This window comes from Bos indicus, chromosome 8 (assembly GCF_029378745.1).
Source record: "Bos indicus isolate NIAB-ARS_2022 breed Sahiwal x Tharparkar chromosome 8, NIAB-ARS_B.indTharparkar_mat_pri_1.0, whole genome shotgun sequence".
Taxonomy (NCBI): Eukaryota; Metazoa; Chordata; class Mammalia; order Artiodactyla; family Bovidae; genus Bos; species Bos indicus.
The window spans coordinates 9,831,273-9,849,745 of NC_091767.1; the positions used below are offsets into that span (position 1 = coordinate 9,831,273).

General features: G+C 43.5%; 1 protein-coding gene across 3 annotated transcripts in view; it reads right to left on the minus strand.

The window, feature by feature from the left end:
- EXTL3 (exostosin like glycosyltransferase 3) overlaps positions 1-18,473 on the minus strand; it is a 131,801-nt gene that overhangs the window by 12,214 nt on the left and 101,114 nt on the right. For all 3 annotated transcript variants that reach the window (XM_070794183.1, XM_019965828.2, XM_070794184.1), the window contains exons 4-6: positions 12,925-13,052; positions 6,205-6,349; positions 1,322-1,450 (exon numbers count right to left, since the gene is read on the minus strand). In XM_070794183.1, the coding sequence (XP_070650284.1) occupies positions 1,322-1,450; positions 6,205-6,349; positions 12,925-13,052 (402 nt within the window). The remainder of the gene's footprint in view (positions 1-1,321; positions 1,451-6,204; positions 6,350-12,924; positions 13,053-18,473) is intronic.

Sequence of the window (18,473 nt, forward strand, 5' to 3'; positions counted from 1 at the left end):
CTGACAGACGCTCTAGTATTAACTGCTACAAGGCCTTGACCGTAGCCCTCACCAGGAGCGCTTCCACTTGTCTGAATCCACAATAATGACAGACAGTGATGGGACTGGTCTTCCTGTGCACCAAGTATGAAACTGCTAATAGTCTGGTCAAATCTACTCACCAACTCAAAGACAGAGAAAGCACTCAAATTTCTACAATTTAGGGGGTACTTTTGTTTTGTATAAATACCTTATGAAGAACTTATGTGCCAGGCACTATTCTTAGAGTTTTACACACAGAAATTCTTATATTTTGGGTGCCAAGGACACACCACCTCCCATTCTGGTTTGGTAGTCTGGGGAAGCCTGTGGACCCTCCTTAAAATGCTTTTAGACATGTACAATATAAGAAATTACAAAGGAAATGGCAGAGGATGAGATGGTTAGATAGCATCACTGACTCAATGGACATGCTGCTGCTGCTGCTGCTAAGTCGCTTCAGTCGTGTCCAACTCTGTGCGACCCCATAGACGGCAGCCCACCAGGCTCCCCCGTCCCTGGGATTCTCCAGGCAAGAACACTGGAGTGGGTTGCCATTTCCTTCTCCAATGCATGAAAGTGAAAAGTGAAAGTGAAGTCACTCAGTCGTGTCCTACTCTTTGTGACCCCATGGACTGCAGCCTACCAGGCTCCTCCGCCCATGGGATTTTCCAGGCAAGAGTACTGGAGTGGGGTGCCATTGCCTTCTCATGAATCTGAGCAAACTCTGGGAGACGGTGGAGAACAGAGAAGCTTGGTGTGCTGCAGTCCATGGGGTTGCAAAGAGTCAGACACGACTTAAGGACTGAACAACAACAAAGGAAACAGGTAATACCAAAACACAGAAATACATGTACTCTTTTAGAGGTAACACAATCCAGGGAAAAGTTAGTAACTGCCATAATTTCAAAGAAGTGAGGAAAGTTAACAATACTTCACAATAAACATAACGTGATAGGAAAGTATCTGTGAGTTCCGGTGAAAAATCAGTTACCACCAATCCTCTTATGAATTACAGCCTGTTTTATAACTGATAAAAAGGATAAATTCCAATTCAAGATCAGTGAAAATTAAAGATGTAACATTTCCCCATTCAAATTCCAATCACTGATTTCTATCCATTTACACCTTAGGAAGTGAAGGCCCTCATTAAACCCTGAAGTGATCCTATTTGGCTGGTGGCCTCATCATCCCGTTTCACAGACGAGGACTCTGAAGTACACTGAGTTATGCACTGCACGATTACAAAGTAAGTGAGCTGAGTACACACGCACCCCCAGTCCCGTACACGGCGGGGCCCTACCTTGATGGGGGGTTTCCGAGTGATGTGGGAGACGAGGAAGTTCATGGCGATGTCCTCACAGTTGATGTATTCATCCACCATATCTCGGATGGCCTGGGGCATCACGTAAGAATACAGGTAGGCATAATACTGCCGGGGCAGAAACAGAAGCACATACTGTGTTAGAGGCCACAGTTCTTTGCCTTTCAGTGAAAATACATGCAGGGCTGCTAGGAAGCATGTTGTGGGGGAGGTTGGGGGTGGCAATCTCCAGGAAGCACCACTGGCATTTAGGGAGGTGGGTCCAGGGATGCTGAACACCTGCAAGGCAGATCCTCCACACTGAAGAATCAGCCCATCCAAACTGCCATTATCACCCTCTTTGAGAATCAAACCTTCATGCTTGGTACCACAGTGATTCTGCAACAACATAAACATCTATCAAATTCGGTTGGATACTCGTTCAGCTGAACAATGTTCTCTCTGACAAAGCAAGGGTAAGCGAGGAGGAAAGTCCGGTTATCTTCTCAGACCTCAGTAAGTCACTGAGTAATGAGATGGCAGATCCCGCAGGGCCTCACTTCTCAGTCTGGGCACAGGCTAGCCCTGCCTGAAGCCACCCTCATCCCTGGCCCACACTGTTCACAGCCTCCTGATCGGCCTCCCTGCTGCCTTCTTGCTCCCATCAGTCCATCCTCAGCACAGCAGAGCAATCGTATTAAAACATGGGCCTCCTTTACTCCAAACCCCTCAATGGCTTCTCATCTCACTCAGATTAAGCCTAAGTTCTTAACATGTCCCACAAGGTCCACAGGTGTGCACTGGCTCACACCTACCAATGAATGTCGACTGCTGAACTTTCAGGGATTTTAGGAATTTTGTGACCTTGTTATGAAAAACAGCCATTATTAAAAATAGAATTACACATACTTTAATTCCCTGGTGGTTCAGCAGTAAAGAATCTGCCTGCCAATGCAGAAGACGCGGATTCTACCCCTGGGTTGGGAAGATCACCTGGAGAAGGAAATAGCAACCCACTCCAGTATTCTTGCCTGGAGAATCCCATGGACGGAGGAGCCTGGCGGGCTACAGTCCATGAGGTCATAGAGTCAGACACGCCTTAGCGACTAAATGACAACTGAAAACTAAATACATTATATTAAAAGCCAATAAATACCTAAAGCTCATCACTTATTTAACTAGTTAACACAATTATAACTATTTATTACATTTATCATCTTTTTTTTTTTTTTTTTAACTTTTTGGTTACGCTGCAAGGCATGCAAGATCCTAGTTCCCCAACAAAGGATCGAACTCTCGATCCCCTGCAGTGGAAGTGCAGTCCTAAACGCTGGACCCCCAGGGAAGTCCCACATTTACTGTCATCTTGAGGCTGCTCGTGCCTATTGTAACTGTCTGGTGAAAATACTACGAAACTGGCATGTAACTGCTCATCTCTTCCAACAGCCACGCTCAGTGACTCATGTTGTTAACCTGAACTCAGTCATGGCAAGAATATTTGCACCACAGAAGTGAATAAATGCCATAAAACACCACAAATGGTAAGCGAGATCTGGTGCAATATGCTGATGATGAATGAACAGGTGAGGTGTCCAATAAAACTGACTTAGGTATCTTTTTACCTTAAATGGTAGAATCTATACAGCAAAACAACCATAAAATTTTTGTACCCAACAGTGGTTTGCTGGTTATCTTGTGACAAAATACTTAAGAGATGGTGAACTTAAAAGATGAATTATACATCTTTCTTTTACGAAAAGAAAGATTGACCCTTTAACTGGCCACTGCCTATCATTAGCATGCTAATAAGAATATTTATTAATTAAAAATCCATATCTTTATCAAGGGAAACATGACATTATACGAAAAAAGAACTGACTTAAAAGCATATGGTGAAAGCATTATGAAAACAAATATTTAGAAGTATTTCCACTGTTATATTATCTTTATGCCAAAAATAATTTTTAAAACACAGAGAAACTTTGTAATCTGTTTAAAAATCTTCTTAATGTTTCAGTGAATTTAGAACCTACTCTAAAATATAAAATGCAATTTCTGCTCATTAGTTTGCTTAAAAAAATTGGTGCCATAGAAGATGAAAATTCAACAATTTCAACAAAATACTACCAAATTGGTAGATAAGCATCAGGACTTTGGAAGCAGGGCAATAAGGTATTTCTTCCAGGGACAGTGATTAAAACAAAGTATCAGAAATGTGCTTAATTTAGAAACAGACCAATTTAGAAACAGAACACTGACCTGCCAGTATACAAAGTGTCAAATCAAGATTTTCAAAAATAAAAAGGCATGTTCAGTCATTGCTCTCACTAAAATTTAAGAATTTAGTGAGACTATTATTTTGAAAGTGTTTCATCTTATCTCAACCATATAAAAATTTCTGTAAGTATGGTAGTATAGTACACATACTATAATTTATACATACATACATTTGTGAGGTACCAAAAGTTTTTACTGATAGGCACTTACAGTAAAAAGAAAAAATAACTTGATTGCTCTAGACTAGGGAAGGCCAACTTAGTTTCTTCCAAAGGGCAAACAAGGAAACTTTGGGGGGAAAAGTTCAGTTTGAAGTACTAGGAGAAATACAGGAATGTCCTGAAAATAAATTTACAAGTGAAGCTCTCGGGGAAAGGCAAGGCTGGGTATCACCAGCTTATGGATGCTGAGAAAAGCCACAAGAGCTTGAGAGGACACAAGGACAACACAAAATAAGAAGAGCACTCGGCAATTATACATAAACTAGATCACCAACAAGCACCTACTGAGAGCAGAGGCGACTCTACTCGATATTCTGTAATAACCTTTATGGGAAAAGGCTCTGAAAAAGAACAGCTACGTGTGTAACATGTGCAACTGAATCACTCTGCTGCACACCTGAAACACAACACTGGAAATCAACCACACTCCAGAGTAAAATAAGAACCAAATTTAAAAAAAAGAAAAGCGCTAGATAGAAGTAGAACCCTGTGAAGAAGTGGAGTCGCTTAGTCGTGTCCGACTTTGCGACCCCATGGACTGTGGCCTACTGGGCTCCTCCGTCCGTGGGATTCTCCAGGCAAGAGTACTGGAGTGGGGTGCCATTTCCTTCTCCAGGGGATCTTCCTGACCCAGGGACTGAACCCAGGTCTCCCGCAGTGTAGGCAGACACTTTACCATTTGAGCCACTAGAAGTATAATACTTCAATAATTATAGGGAGATAGGGTCCTGGCTGGGTTGGTCAGGAGAGCACGGAGTGGAGATCAGGATGACAGGCCAGGTGGTAACATCTTTGCTGACCATGAACGGATGACTTAGGAGGTTGGTAGTTGGAGCAACAAGACAGATACAACGAGTCTCAAATGTGATTTCACATGACAAGTGAGAAGCAATTGTCAAGAAGAGTCACCAGTGAGCAGTGGAATGGTTCTCTCTACCTGGCTCCAGGGTACAAGTGTGGGGAAATGAATAGTCTCAATCACGGTCCCTGGAAGGAAGGAATAGGCTGAAGGGGAAGCACTGTCCTCAGAGAAAAGTCAGGTTTCAACCAGATCAAGGAGACAGAGGAGGTTTTCTGTGAAGTGGGGGTACAGGCAGTTTGGCCATCCCAGAACAGGGGCTCTTCACAGCCTAAAGAGAGGACCTGGGAGGGAAGGTATGGAGCAGTCCCATCTGTCATTTTTAATTTTCTAGTGGCCACAGTTTTAAGAAATAAAGAGAAACAGTAAAATTAATTAGTAACATATTTTAATTTAAACCAGTGTATCCAAAATAATTGCACTTTATAAAATAATTGCACATACAATCACTCCAGTGTTCTTGCCTGGAGAATCCCAGGGACGGGGGAGCCTCGTGGGCTGCCATCTATGGGGTCGCACAGAGTCGGACACAACTGAAGTGACTTAGCAGCAGCAGCACATACAATCATTCCCTATTGGCTCAGATGGTAAAGAATCTGCCTGCAATGCAGGAGAAATGGGTTCGATCCCTGGGTTGGAAAGATCCCCTAGAGAAGGATACCCACTCCAGTATTCTTGCCTGCAGAATTCCTTGGACAGAGGAGCCTGCCAGGCTACAGTCCATGGGATGGCAAAGAGTCAGACATAACTGAGAAACTAACACTTACTCACCCAACATACAATCAATATAAAAAACTAGTAAAGAGATAGTCTACACTCTTTCTTTCATGCTAAGTTTTCAAAGTCTGGTACGTACAATACTGTACACTGAGAGCACATCTCAGACTGACCAGTCACGTTTCAAGTGCTCAGCAGCCACATGTGCCCAGGGGCTATTTTACAGAACAGATGAAATGGAGAGAGAAGATTAGTCAGGAGCAAGAAAACAGAACAGTTTAGCAACAACAGTACAAGAGAGGAGTAATGACTGGACAGGTCTGCATCCTAAATACTCAACAGAAATCAGGACGTGAAGCAACGTGAAAATTAAAAGCTCTAAGGAATCAAACAGAACTTGCAGAGCCTGAATGGACAGAAGCTTGTGGTGGGGCCTGGGACAGAGGTGGTTGAATCAGGAGAGGGCTACATTCAGCCTTTTGTTGGCCAGGCCATGTCCAGAATGGCTGTGGGGAAACTGGAAAATGTTTTGCCCCAGTGCTCTCAGTTTTACTGAGGGAGAGCCAATGCTCAGGAAGATAAACTGATTTTCTAATGGCCAATGCAGCAGCCTTCCCATCCTGACTTCATTCTAGAGTTGCTATAATCATCTTGATCACTGTCTTTAAAGATAGAAGTAGTGTAATTCTAGCAAGCAAGGGATATGTAAGAAGCATTAGGAGAGTTATCTTTATTTAAAGCAGCATTTCACTGCCACACAAAAGCTCAACTCTGACCAAGTCATGCCAATCCTACCAGCCCTTTCTTACCTTGTGGAAGAAGGCAGCACCTGTCAGCACCATGGACAGCTCACAGGAGTAGTTGGAGTTGTACAGCCAGGACTGATGAGGGATGTCCCACGCATGGTAACGGCCAGGGAAACCCACAATGCGGTCCCGTGCTTCTCTCCACACCCTCATAAAACACAAGCATATGCACACACCTGAGTACCAAGCTCTAAGGTTATCAGAAATGTGTAAAATCATTGCCTCTATTTTGCAGGATCTCTCTTTTTGAGCTGTTACTTTTTTCTTTTTAATTTTATATACCAAATCAATCACAAACCAAACAGAATAAAAACAAAGTATCACCCACAGTTTCCTTAATAAGCACCTGCCTATCAATCCTCTAACTTATTGATGCTGGGGGCCAGCATCTCTCCAGCCCTTGCATACAGAACAAGCTGGAGAAACACGGAAAGGCTCTAAGGAGTCTAAGGCAGTTAAAGGTTTCCAGGATGGGGTAAGTACAATAATCTGCTAAGAAGCAGAAAGAAGGTAATTTTTATATCTATTTCTTTTTAATATTATTTAATTTCTTAAGCTTTACTTTTAAAGATCGTAACATACTAGTATGGTAGGACTTGTACATAATCTATGTACATTGTATACTTAACTCCTCTTTTACTGAGTGACCCCGATCTAACCACAGGAGACTGCTGCCTGGAGTTAGGTGCAACAGTCTAAAATTCTGATTGGAGCAGAGCTGAGGTGGAAATCTGTACCATGAAAAGCAGTGGTCTACAGAACCCTACAAATGAAAGGCTTCATAAATGTAAGAAATAAGCTGGGAATGTTTCCAGGATAAACTTTTCTAACATCTCCAAATTTACCTTACCTCTAGGTAAGGTACAACAAACAAAATCCGTTTCATAGGCTGAAATCCACAGTCCTGCATAAGTGCTTCAGGTGTACCATAAAAAAGGATCCACCACCGCCTCCCTCCACCTCACTCCAACAGAAATTCAAACTGCCTAACAAAGTCCCTCATCACCCATGAAACCTCAGCTCCTAAAGCACACAAGATTTCATTTCAAGAGTCCCTCTCCTGTTAAGTTTGAAAGCAACTAACCTAGTCCAATGGGCTTTCCAGGCGGTCCAGCAGTAAGGAACCCACCTGTCAACGCAGGAGATGCGGGAGACGAGGGTCCAATATCTAGGCTGGGAAGACGCCTGGAGAAGGAAATGGCTACCCACTCCAGGGTTCTTGCCTGAGATCCCAGGGCAGAGGAGCCTGGCAGGCTACAGTCCATGGGGTCACAAAGAGTTGGACACGACTGACGATGCATACACAGACACACACATACACACAGTCTAGCCCAGAAGATGAGAAATTACAACTTATATCAACATAGCAGCCGTCTAGATGGGCGTCCTGCCACATCCCACCCAAACTCTATCCTCATTTATCTCCGAACACAGACTTCCAAACACTCACCTAAAAAGCTATATTTTAATAATATATTTTGACAGTTACAGAATATAAGGATTGTTAATAAATACCAACAGCATATCCGAAGGCTATATCAATACTCCTAAAAATACTGATCCCTTCAAATGCCTCCAGGAACAGAAACCTACCTTCCAGTCCATGATCCCTCACTGCAAAGCTTACACTTTTGCTCTTTTTAAAAATAAAGTTTATTGAGATATAAATCACATAGAAGGCTCACTTGTTTAAAAGTTTATGACTTGCTGGGGTTTAGTATGTAATATATGCAACCATCACCACTTCAGAATATTTTCATAACCTATTAATGAAAAGAAACTCCATAGCCACTAGCAGTTTAGCAGTCATTTCCCATTCACCCCCAACCCCAGTCTCCCACGGCAACCACTAATCTACCTTCTGTCTCCATGGCTCTGCTTGTTGCAGACATTTCACACAAACGGACTCACACAGTACGTGACCTTTAGTGACTGGCTTGTTTCACTTAGCCTGTTTTCATGTTGCAGCACGTGTCAGCACTTCATTCCTTTCTGTTGCCAAGTAATATTCCACTGTATGGATATATGTTTGTTTATCCATTCATCAGCTGATGGACATTCTGATTATACTTCTCTTGTTTTAGCTTTTTTGACAACTGATTTTTCTTTGGTGTGTGGCAAAACACACATGACACAAAATTTACCATTTTAATTATTTTCAAGTATATAGTTCAATGGCATGAAGTATATTCCCACTGTTAAATGATCATCACAATCATTTATCTCCAGAATGTTTCCAGCTTTCCAATCTAAAACCTGACCCATTAAACATTTGGCATTCTTGCCTTCCTTTAGTCCCAGGCACCCGCCATTCTACTTCGTCTCTATGAACCTGACTACTGTGAGTGCCTCATATAAGCTGAATCATGTTATACTTACTGACTCTTATAAATAATGCTGCTATGAACAGTCAGGGACTGTTTTTGTACAGATACATGTTTTCAGTTCTCTTGGGTCTCTTATCCATCACTTAAAAACATACTATTTCCTTCTTTGCTACATAAGCTGAAGTCGGCCAAGATCCACATTATCTTTTGCCAGAGGGACAGTTTCTATGGATGTATTTATTTACTGATTCTAAATCAAAGTACAGCTGATTTACAATTTTTAGGTGCACAGCAAATTGACTAAGTTATATATATTATTTTTCAGACTCTTTTCCATTAAAGGTTATTACAAGATATTGAATAGAGCTCCCTGTGCTGCACAGCAGGTCCTTGTTATCTATTTTATATACATGTGCATGTTAGTCGCTCAGCCGTGTACAGCTCTTCGAAATGACACATGTATAGTAGTGTGTATCTTTTACGTCCAAATTCCTAGATTTAGCCCCCCTCCCCGTTCCCCCTTTGGAACCATCACACTTGCGTCCTGTGTCTCGGTCTGTTTCTGTTTGGTAAATAAGCTCACCTGCATCATTGTTTTGATCCCACATGTGAGTGATACTATATGGTATCTGACTTTCTCTAACTGACTTCATTAGTCTGATAACCTCTAGGTCCATCCATGTTGCTGTAAATGGCATTATTTCATTCTTTTTATGGTTGAAAAATATTCCACGGTATCTATATGCCACATCTTCTTTATCCAGTCATCTGCTGATTTCAACATTTAGGTGGCTTTCATGTCTCAACTACTGTAAACAGTGCTGCAGTGAACGTCAGAATGCGTGTATCCTTTCGAAAAGGGAACCCTCCTACACTCATGGCGGAAACGTAAACTGGTACAGCCACTACGGAGAACAGTATGGCGGTTCCTTAAAAAACTAAGAACAGAGTTATCATGTAATCCAGCAATCCCATTCCTAGGCATACATAGGGAAAAGATGAAAACTCTAATTCGAAAGCAAAGTTTTTAGATCAAAGGATGCCCAAATAAATGAGAGAATACTCAGGGTAATAGAAGATTTGGAAGTAGAGTCAGAGATAATTCACTTGTCTTATAACCAGAGACTAAACCTCAAATTTCTAATGATGGTAAGAGACTCTTAACCACTTGATAATAAAAAGGCAAAGGATCTAAGCAGACATTTCTCCAAAGAAGATAAACAGATGGTCACTGACCACATGAAAAGATGCTCAATACCATCAGTTATAAGGCTTCCATTATTCTCTCACCACTTGGAAATCTGGTGACAAATGGAAAAGATCAAAAATCTTTCTAAATCAAGAACATTCTACAGAAGATAACAAACACCAGTTATCTTAATAAGCTTCAAACTCATCAAAGCAGGACTGCTTATCTAATCATTCTTGGGATCTAGCGCTGATCGGCAATTCTCCTGTTAACACCCCATGACTCTGTCCACAGCCTCCAGTCCCTCAGCAGACTCTTAAGTACATCACGCTGTATCGGAAACACCCCACCTTCCCGTCCCTCCCGTCACCATCGATAACAACAACTGTGATGGCAAAGGCCCATCTCTGCTATCATCACATGGCTTTTTTTCCCTTCATAAAATCAAGGCAAGAGAGCTGCTTACTTATTATTATGGTAATGTGAAATCCAGTGGGATTTTCACAACTGCTAACAACAGATTCTCGCCTCAATAACATAGTGGTAGGAGGAGGTCAGAGGAAATGAGAGGCTGGCTGAGGGGGAGGAAGAGCAGATGTTCCACTTTGTCAGAAATGTGCCAGGTGACTACACACGGACCTAAGAAAATAGAGCAGTAAAGCTGCTGCGCTTCCATCCAAGCGTCTGCACTTACCACCTAAGCTGAAGCCCGGAAGCTAGGGGTCGGCCAGGCTCTCAGGGCCCGAAACAAAAGCACAGAGAAAAGAGTTTTTGTCCTGGAATCTATACTTCGTTTGAATGAGATCCCCAAAGATATCTACTCCAGTGTTTCTCAAACTATGTGGCAAAGAAGTAATTTTCCCCGGGCTTGGTCATGCTTTTGTAAAAACACAATAAAAATGAATTGCATGTTTTCTTAAATATAACACCAAAAGGACAAGTAACCAATGGAAACCTAGACAAACTGGACTTCATTAAAACGAAAAGTTTTGTGCTTTGAAGGACACCATCAAGAATGTGAAAAGACAACCCACAGCATAAGAGGAAAAAATTACAGATCATTATCCCTGATAAGGGACTTGTACCTAGAATATACAAAGAACTCTGACAACTCGAAAATAAAAAGACAAACCAGTCATGTACACACTGCTATATTTAAAACAGAAACCCAACAAAGACCTACTGTATAGCAGGGACCTCTGCTCGATGTTATGTGCTAGCCTGGATTGCGGGGGGGCGGGGGGAGGGGGTGGTCTGGGGAAGAATGGATTGCTAAGTCGCTTCAGTCGTGTCCAACTCTGTACGACCCCATAGACGGCAGCCCACCAGGCTCCCCCGTCCCTGGGATTCTCCAGGCAAGAACACTGGAGTGGGTTGCCATTTCCTTCTCCAATGCATGAAAGTGAAAAGTGAAAGTGAAGTTGCTCAGTCGTGTCTGACTCTAGCGATACCATGGACTGCAGCCTAACCAGGCTCCTCGGTCCATGGGATTTTCCAGGCAAGAGTACTGGAGCGGGGTGCCACTGCCTTCTCCGGAAGAATGGATACACATAGATACATGGCTGAGTCCCTCTGCTGTTCACCTGAAACTACCACAATGTTAACTGGCTATTTCCCACTACAAAACAAAAAGTTTACAGTTTAAAAAAAAAACAAAACAGACAACCCAAATAACAAACAGCAAAGTATCTAAATAGACATCTCTTCAAAGAAGATATATAAGTTTATTCCTAAACACATGAAAAGATGAGCAATATCCTAAGTCATTAGGGAAATGCAAATCAAAACTACACTGAAATACCACTTTGCACCCAGTAGGAGGGCTATAATTACAGAAAAGATCAAGTGTCGACAAAGACACAGAGAAATCAGAACCCTCATTCGCTGCTGGCACAATATAAAATGGTGCAGCTACTCTGGAAAACAGGCTGGGAGTTCTTCAAAATGTTAAACCAAGTATGTATCTATAAATAGTCATATAAAAAAGCATGTACATTAATGTTCATAGCAGCATTCACAATAGCAAAGAAGCAGAAATGGCCCAAGTGTCCAAAAATGGACAAATAAAATGTGTGCGTGCGTGCTCCGTCGTGTCCAACTCTCTGCGACCCCACGGACGCAGCCTGCCAGCTCCTGTGTCCATGGGATTTCCCAGGCAAGAATACTGGAGTGGGTTCCTATTTCTTTCTCCAGGGAACTTTAACCCAGGGGTCGAATCCACGTCTCCCGCATTGGCAAGCACATTCTCTACCACTGAGCCGCCTGGGAGTCAACAAAAGGTGCACGTCCGTACAGAATGAAGTGCTGACAGATGCCACTAGACAGACGAACGCCGAAAGCACCGTTAAGTGAAAGAAACCAGTTACCAAGGAGCACATGTTACACGGTACCATGTATATGGGACGTCTGTAACAGATAAACTTACAGAGAAACTAAGTACATCAATGGCTGCCAATGCTTTAGAGGAGTCGGAGAAAAACAGAGGATGACTGCTAATGGGTACAAGCTTTCTTCTGATGGCGATGAAGATTTCTAAAGCAGATTACGGTGACAGTTGCACAACCTTGTAAATACACTAGAAGCCACTGAATGCGACCCTTAAATGAGTGAACTGTAGGACGTATGAATTATACTCAATAGATGTTACTCAAAAATGAATTACAAGAAAAGCGTTCACACTTGGATGTCATGGTAAATGTCAAGTTATTTAAAGGCTTCTAAATGTCTACCCTCAATTTCTGTACTTACCTCACTTTGGACAGGAAATAAACTGTCCATGAGTCAGTGCCAGGACTGGACACTCTGAGTGGCCCTGATCTACTCTGTTCTCTTATCTGTACTGTTCCTTCAAAGTGAGATATTTAGGTCCTGGGGCTTCCCAGGTGGCGCTAGTGGTAAAGAACCCTCCTGCCAATGCAGGATACGTAAGAGATGAGGGTTCAATCCCTAGGTCGAGAAGATCCCCTGGAGAAGGGCATGGCAACCCACTCCACTATTCTTGCCTGGACAATCCCATGGACAGAGGAGCCTGGTGGGCTATGGTCCCTGGGGTGGCACAGAGTCAGATACAGCTGAAGCGACTTAGCACACAAGATGTCTCAGTTACTACCAGCTACGAAACTCATTTGGCTGCCTCATCCAGCCTTTGAGTTAGTTTCCTGTCACTTGCCAACAAAAGCGTTTCTTGATTAAAAATCAGCTCCTCACCGAAACCCAAACATGATTTCATCATGGCGGAGGTGAGCGTCATCATCAATAGACAGGATGGCCTCTGTCTCGATTTCATTCCACGGCAGGAATCGGTTGTTCAGACTGTTCTTCTCAGTACGAACCACCTGTAAAGAGAAAGGGAAAACACTGATGATCAATGCTGTAATGCAGAATGCAAAAGAGGGCTGTCTTTAGGTCAAAGGAGATTGTGGCTAAATATGCAGAAGTGAAGAAGAACTAAAGAGCCTCTTGTTCCAATATTCATTGGAAGGACTGATGCTGAAGGTCCAATCCTTTGGCCACCTGATGTGAAGAACCGACTCATTGGAAAAGATCCTGATGCTGGAAAGGTTGAAGGCAGGAGGAGAAGGGGGCAACAGAGGATGAGATGGCTGGATACAGCATCACTGATTCAGTTAACACGAATTTGAGCAAACTCTGAGAGATACTGAAGAGACGGAGCCTGGCGTGCTGTGGTTCACGGGGTCCCAAAGAGTTGCCCACAATTTAGAGATTGAATAACAACAACAAAGCCAAACTGTACAATCGAGCACATGTCTTACAGGAACAAAAACTACTTTATAATTCGGCAAATTTATAAAGATTTCCCATTGGAAGCTTTATTCATTTGCTAACTAATTTTCCTGGGAAACAAGCTAAAGCTGAGGATTATTTTAAGTATGCAACAGACACGGTTTAGGGATATTAACAATAACTTTCCCAAGAGAACACAAAGCGGCAGAGCAGAACTGAGGTTACGATCCTCAGCTCCGGAATCCCCTGGAAACCCAACTCAGAACTCCCTGGAGTCTGTGTCCTTTCTGAGTCCCGATTTAAAGGCCTTTCTTTTCCATCTGAAACAACTAAGGCGAGCCCGTCCAGTTGAGGTTAATTACTCTGCTTCTGCAACTGCTACCTGCAACACCGACTACACTTACAAGAGCTTTTTCTCTCAAGGGGCACCTGACTCAGTAAAACTAAGAGCTTCTGTGCCCAAAGAAATTCCGAATTCAAAGAATCTTATCCCAAGTGACTGACATATGCAAAGCTGTTATTTCTTCCCGAAACAAAGATGCAGTGCTCGATCGTAAGAACTGCATTATAACTTTTAAAATTATTTAAATGTGCCTCCCTGGGAGGCTTCCCTAGTGGACTTCCCTGGTGGCTGAGACAATAATACGTCTGTCTACAATGCAGGAGACCCAGGTTCAATCCCTGGGTAGGGAAGATCTCCTGGAGAAGGAAATGGCAACCCACTCCAGTATTCTTGCCTGGAAAATCCCATGGACAGAGGAGCTTGGTGGGCTACGGTTCATGGGGTCACAAAGAGTCAGATACGACCGAGAGACTTCACTTTCACTTTTTTTCTTTCAAGTGTGCCTCAGATAGTAGCTACTACTAGGTGGTAGCTTTAGTATTCACTTTGACTCTGAAACTCAAACAAGGATGGACAGACTCGAGTACTCTGATAGCTCCTTTAATTTTATGGTTTCTATACCCATTAAGTATTGACTAACTAGTGAGGAATCATTTTATTCTCAAAAGCCAGAAACAAAGAGAACGTCTTGAGTAATCTTCTTTTTAGACAGTTGGGAAGGGACATCCTTCTTGCAATGGGACACCTGTACTGAGGCTCACCTCTACATGACGTGATGAATATAATTTTATCCAGGGTCTAAAAGCTGAGTGTTTTTGTTCATTGGTTGGTCACATCGCGCAGCACGTGGGATCTCAGTTCCCCGACCAGGAACTGAACCCATGGCCCCTGCACTGGGAGCACAGAATCTCAGCCACTGGACCACCGGGGAAGTCCGTGTGAATGGTTTTAAAGGTTCTCCCAGGACCTTGTGAGCACCGTCTCTTCAGCTTAAAATCCTCTCTCTCTCCTATTCCTCCACCACAACTATTCTCCCCCTGAACCCCCGGCTCAGATGTCTCCTTGCTCACCAATCTTGTCAAAAGTACTAATAATCACTTCTTCTATGTTCTTAAAGCAGAGACCTCACATTTCAATTCATTCATTCCAGCACACTTAGAATCCAATTAGTTCAGAGCCAGAAGGGCCTTGGAGATCATTCAGTCAACTTTTACTTTGCACGTGGACAACAGGCCCCTCACAGAGCTAGACTCCTAACTCACGCCTCCCTACTCCAAATCACTCTTCTTCTGGGAAACTTAGGTTAAACCTGTAAGTCTCATCTAGCTATAGGCCCCATGAAAAATGCATTATTAATTTGTGTACTATCAAGAAATAAAAATGCCGCCAAATAAGAAAAATACGAAAAAATAGTTCACCATTTAGAATGTTTACTCTAGTAAGAGCTTTTTAAAATTTCGACTCAGTCCTGGAGGAGTCCCTACCAAGTAACAACAAGGGGAAATTGGTAACAGATTTGCTGCTACCAACAGCAGACATCAGGGGCAAAGCAAAAGACACAGAAATCCATCTTGCCCTGCAGCACTTTTGAACAAGAAAAAATCTCCGCGCTTCTGGCCTGGACCTCCCAAGCTTGGGTTCAGCAGTGACAGAACAAAGGCACTGAAGGCCGGGTCAGGAAAGAGAGAGGGACGCGCAGGGGAGGCGGCCAGCTGCTCGCTGTGTGGGTTGCCCAGCTCAACCCCCAGGGAGTAGGACGCCGGTCACGGTAGCAGAAGTCAACTGCCAGCATCCAGTGCCGGTAAAATGCCATCTGTGGCTTAAGACACACACCCAATTTCAGACATGTGGAAATGTAAAATAACGTCCACCCTGGGTCAGTAGACCTCGGCAGTTGCGCACTATAACGCCTGCCCCCACAAACTACCCTGGGATCTTTCCTGTTACTTTCCAAGCGCACCCAGCATTCACTCAACACAGAACGGCAATGCTGCCTGTTCAGTGGACAGAGCTTTCCCTCAACCCTACCAGGGAATACACATCGCTTAAAACGAAGAAAACATTCAGTAAAACATCCGGTTACTGAATGCTCAATTGTAGGTTACCAATTTTGTGGGTCACTCACCAAGAGGATTATCTATACCACAATTAACAATTCAGGGGCTTCCCTGGTGGCGCAGTAGATAAGAATCCACCTGCCGACGCAGGGAACGTGGGTTTGACCCGGTCTTGTCTGGGAAGACCCCACGTGCCACAGAGCAACTAAGCCCATACGCTACAACGGCTGAGCCTGCGTTCTAGAGCCTGCAAGCCGCAACTAGTGAAGCCCGTGCCCCTGGGGTCTGTGCTCTACAAGATAAGCCTCCATGAGAAGCTCTCACATTGCAAGGAAGAGTAGCCCCCACTCACTGTAACTATAGAAAGCCCACAAGCAGCAACAAAGACTCAGCAGAACCAAAAAGAAAAGGAAACGCAAAAAAAATCCAGGAACACAGCACAGAGCTCTAGTACTCAAAGTGTGATCCCAAAGTCAGCAACATGGGCGTCACCCGGGACTCCATTAGAAAGGCAGAATTGCCAGCCGTCCTAAACCTACCTAGCCAGGACCTGCGTTTTAATATCTCCAGAGTGAGTCCTAGGCACGCAGCACTTTGAGAGGCGCTGGGACAGAGGGGAAAGCATGGCTTTGGAGTCAAGCAGAAAGACCTGAGTTCAGATTTCAATTCTACCACTTACTACATGCATGAACCTGAGTAGGCAGCCTCTGCGCGGAGTCAGCACAGCACCATGTTGTGCGAAAAACGGGAGCTACTTACCAGCCACACTTGACAACGCTACAGTCAACTCCTTCATCTAAAATTCAGAAACAACAATAAAAACTAACACCATCATGCTCTGATACCTAGAACACAGCCAGACTTTTGGTCTCATTACAAAGTGAATCGAATCAAGAGGACCTGCCTGTCCTGTGGAAAACCGAGACGGAGCGGAAGGTCTCATATCAAGTGTGTGTTGGCCTAGATTTCACATTCAGTTTTTTAGCAAGTTTATCAAAGTTCATTAAGAGGCATGTCCATTAAGAACAAGTCCTCTGGATTCAGGAATATAGCACATGTTCTGTCTCAGCTCATCCTGGCATTACTCCTCGGGGCTGGACGACAGCAAGATCTTCAGGGTAAGGGAACTGAATCGGAATAAAAGAGCAGCTTTCCAGGATTCAGAGAAACACAGAGTCAAGTATGGCTGCAGCCCACTTGTGGTTAACCCACGAAAAACTCCGGTCAGCAGGTCTGCTTTAAGGATTCTCAGCTAGGAGTGATTGTGACCCCCAGGGGACACTTGACAATGTCTGTGCACATCTTTGGTTGTCACCACTGGGTGGCCAGCGGGTTGCTTGCACTTAGTGGGCAGAGGCCAGGGATGCTGCAATCCCACACTGCACAGGGCTGCTCCCCACAACACAGAACTATCCAGCCCAAATGTCACTGCGCCATTTTCAGAATCAACCACCAGGAGAGAGCAAAGCCAACTCTGAATACGTGTAATTCGTAATGTAAGCACGTCACCTCTTTCTCATAACCAAAAGGATTTCTGCCTGTACAAAGTTCGCAAATACAAACTAAAAGCAAAGGGTGAGGGAAGGGTGGGCGAAGTAAAAGCTTTCTTTGGGACTTCCCTGGTGGTCCAGTGGCCAAGACTTCAAGCTCCCAATGCAGGGGGCCTGGGTTCAATCCCAGACCCCATATGCCGCAACTTACGGTCCCACATGGCACACCTGAGACCCAGCGCGGCCACATAAATAAATTAAAATTTTCTTTTAGGAAAAGCTTTCTTCTACCAGTTTTGCTTCAGAGCTGTAGTGCTTAATGGCTAGACAAAAGCTCAGCGAATCAACCATTATCCATTCTGGCACCAAAATCAGAAGGACAAAGAGATTTAAATATCTGTAACGCAAACATGCAGAACAGCATGGGCCTCTAAGGATCTGACAAAGGGCAGATCAAACGTGAAAGAAATGAGTCAACCAGAAGATGTCATGATTAGGAAATATTCTCACTTCTGTTGATGTTGTTTTCTTTCAAATTAAAACAATGCTCCTCCTCGCTCCCTCAACATTGGCTATTTTTTTCATGCCTTATGACTACAGCTTAGTGACTTGTGAGCATGAAGACTGACCTTCAAGCTATTGATTTAACTACCGGTATGACACTGACCAGAATGTACAGAGCACAGTGCCTGCCATACAGAAGGTGTTCAACAAGTGCTTTACAAATGAATAAACAAACAGGAAATAGGACCTAACTTAGTCCAGTCCCATCCATATTTTCAGAATATGGAATAAAGACTTGAAAAGTTTATATGTCAACTATAAACACTGATTATACTGAAACCTCTTAGTATCTAATCTAGTTTTCTAGAGCAAAAAAAAAAAAAATCCATCAACCTACAACAGTCAAGGTCAGGAGCAGTGCTCACTAACACTCTTTTTCCTGTTTCACATACAGTACTCAGATGATGGCCCCTAGTCCTCTGTTCACCTTCATTCATGAAGGCGCCCCTCTTCTCACCACAAAAGAATAGGGCAACAGGCAGAACCTAGACCCCCAGTGTATGCAAATGCATGAGCTGTACATGTCGTACAAAACATACAGAAAACAATCAGTATCCT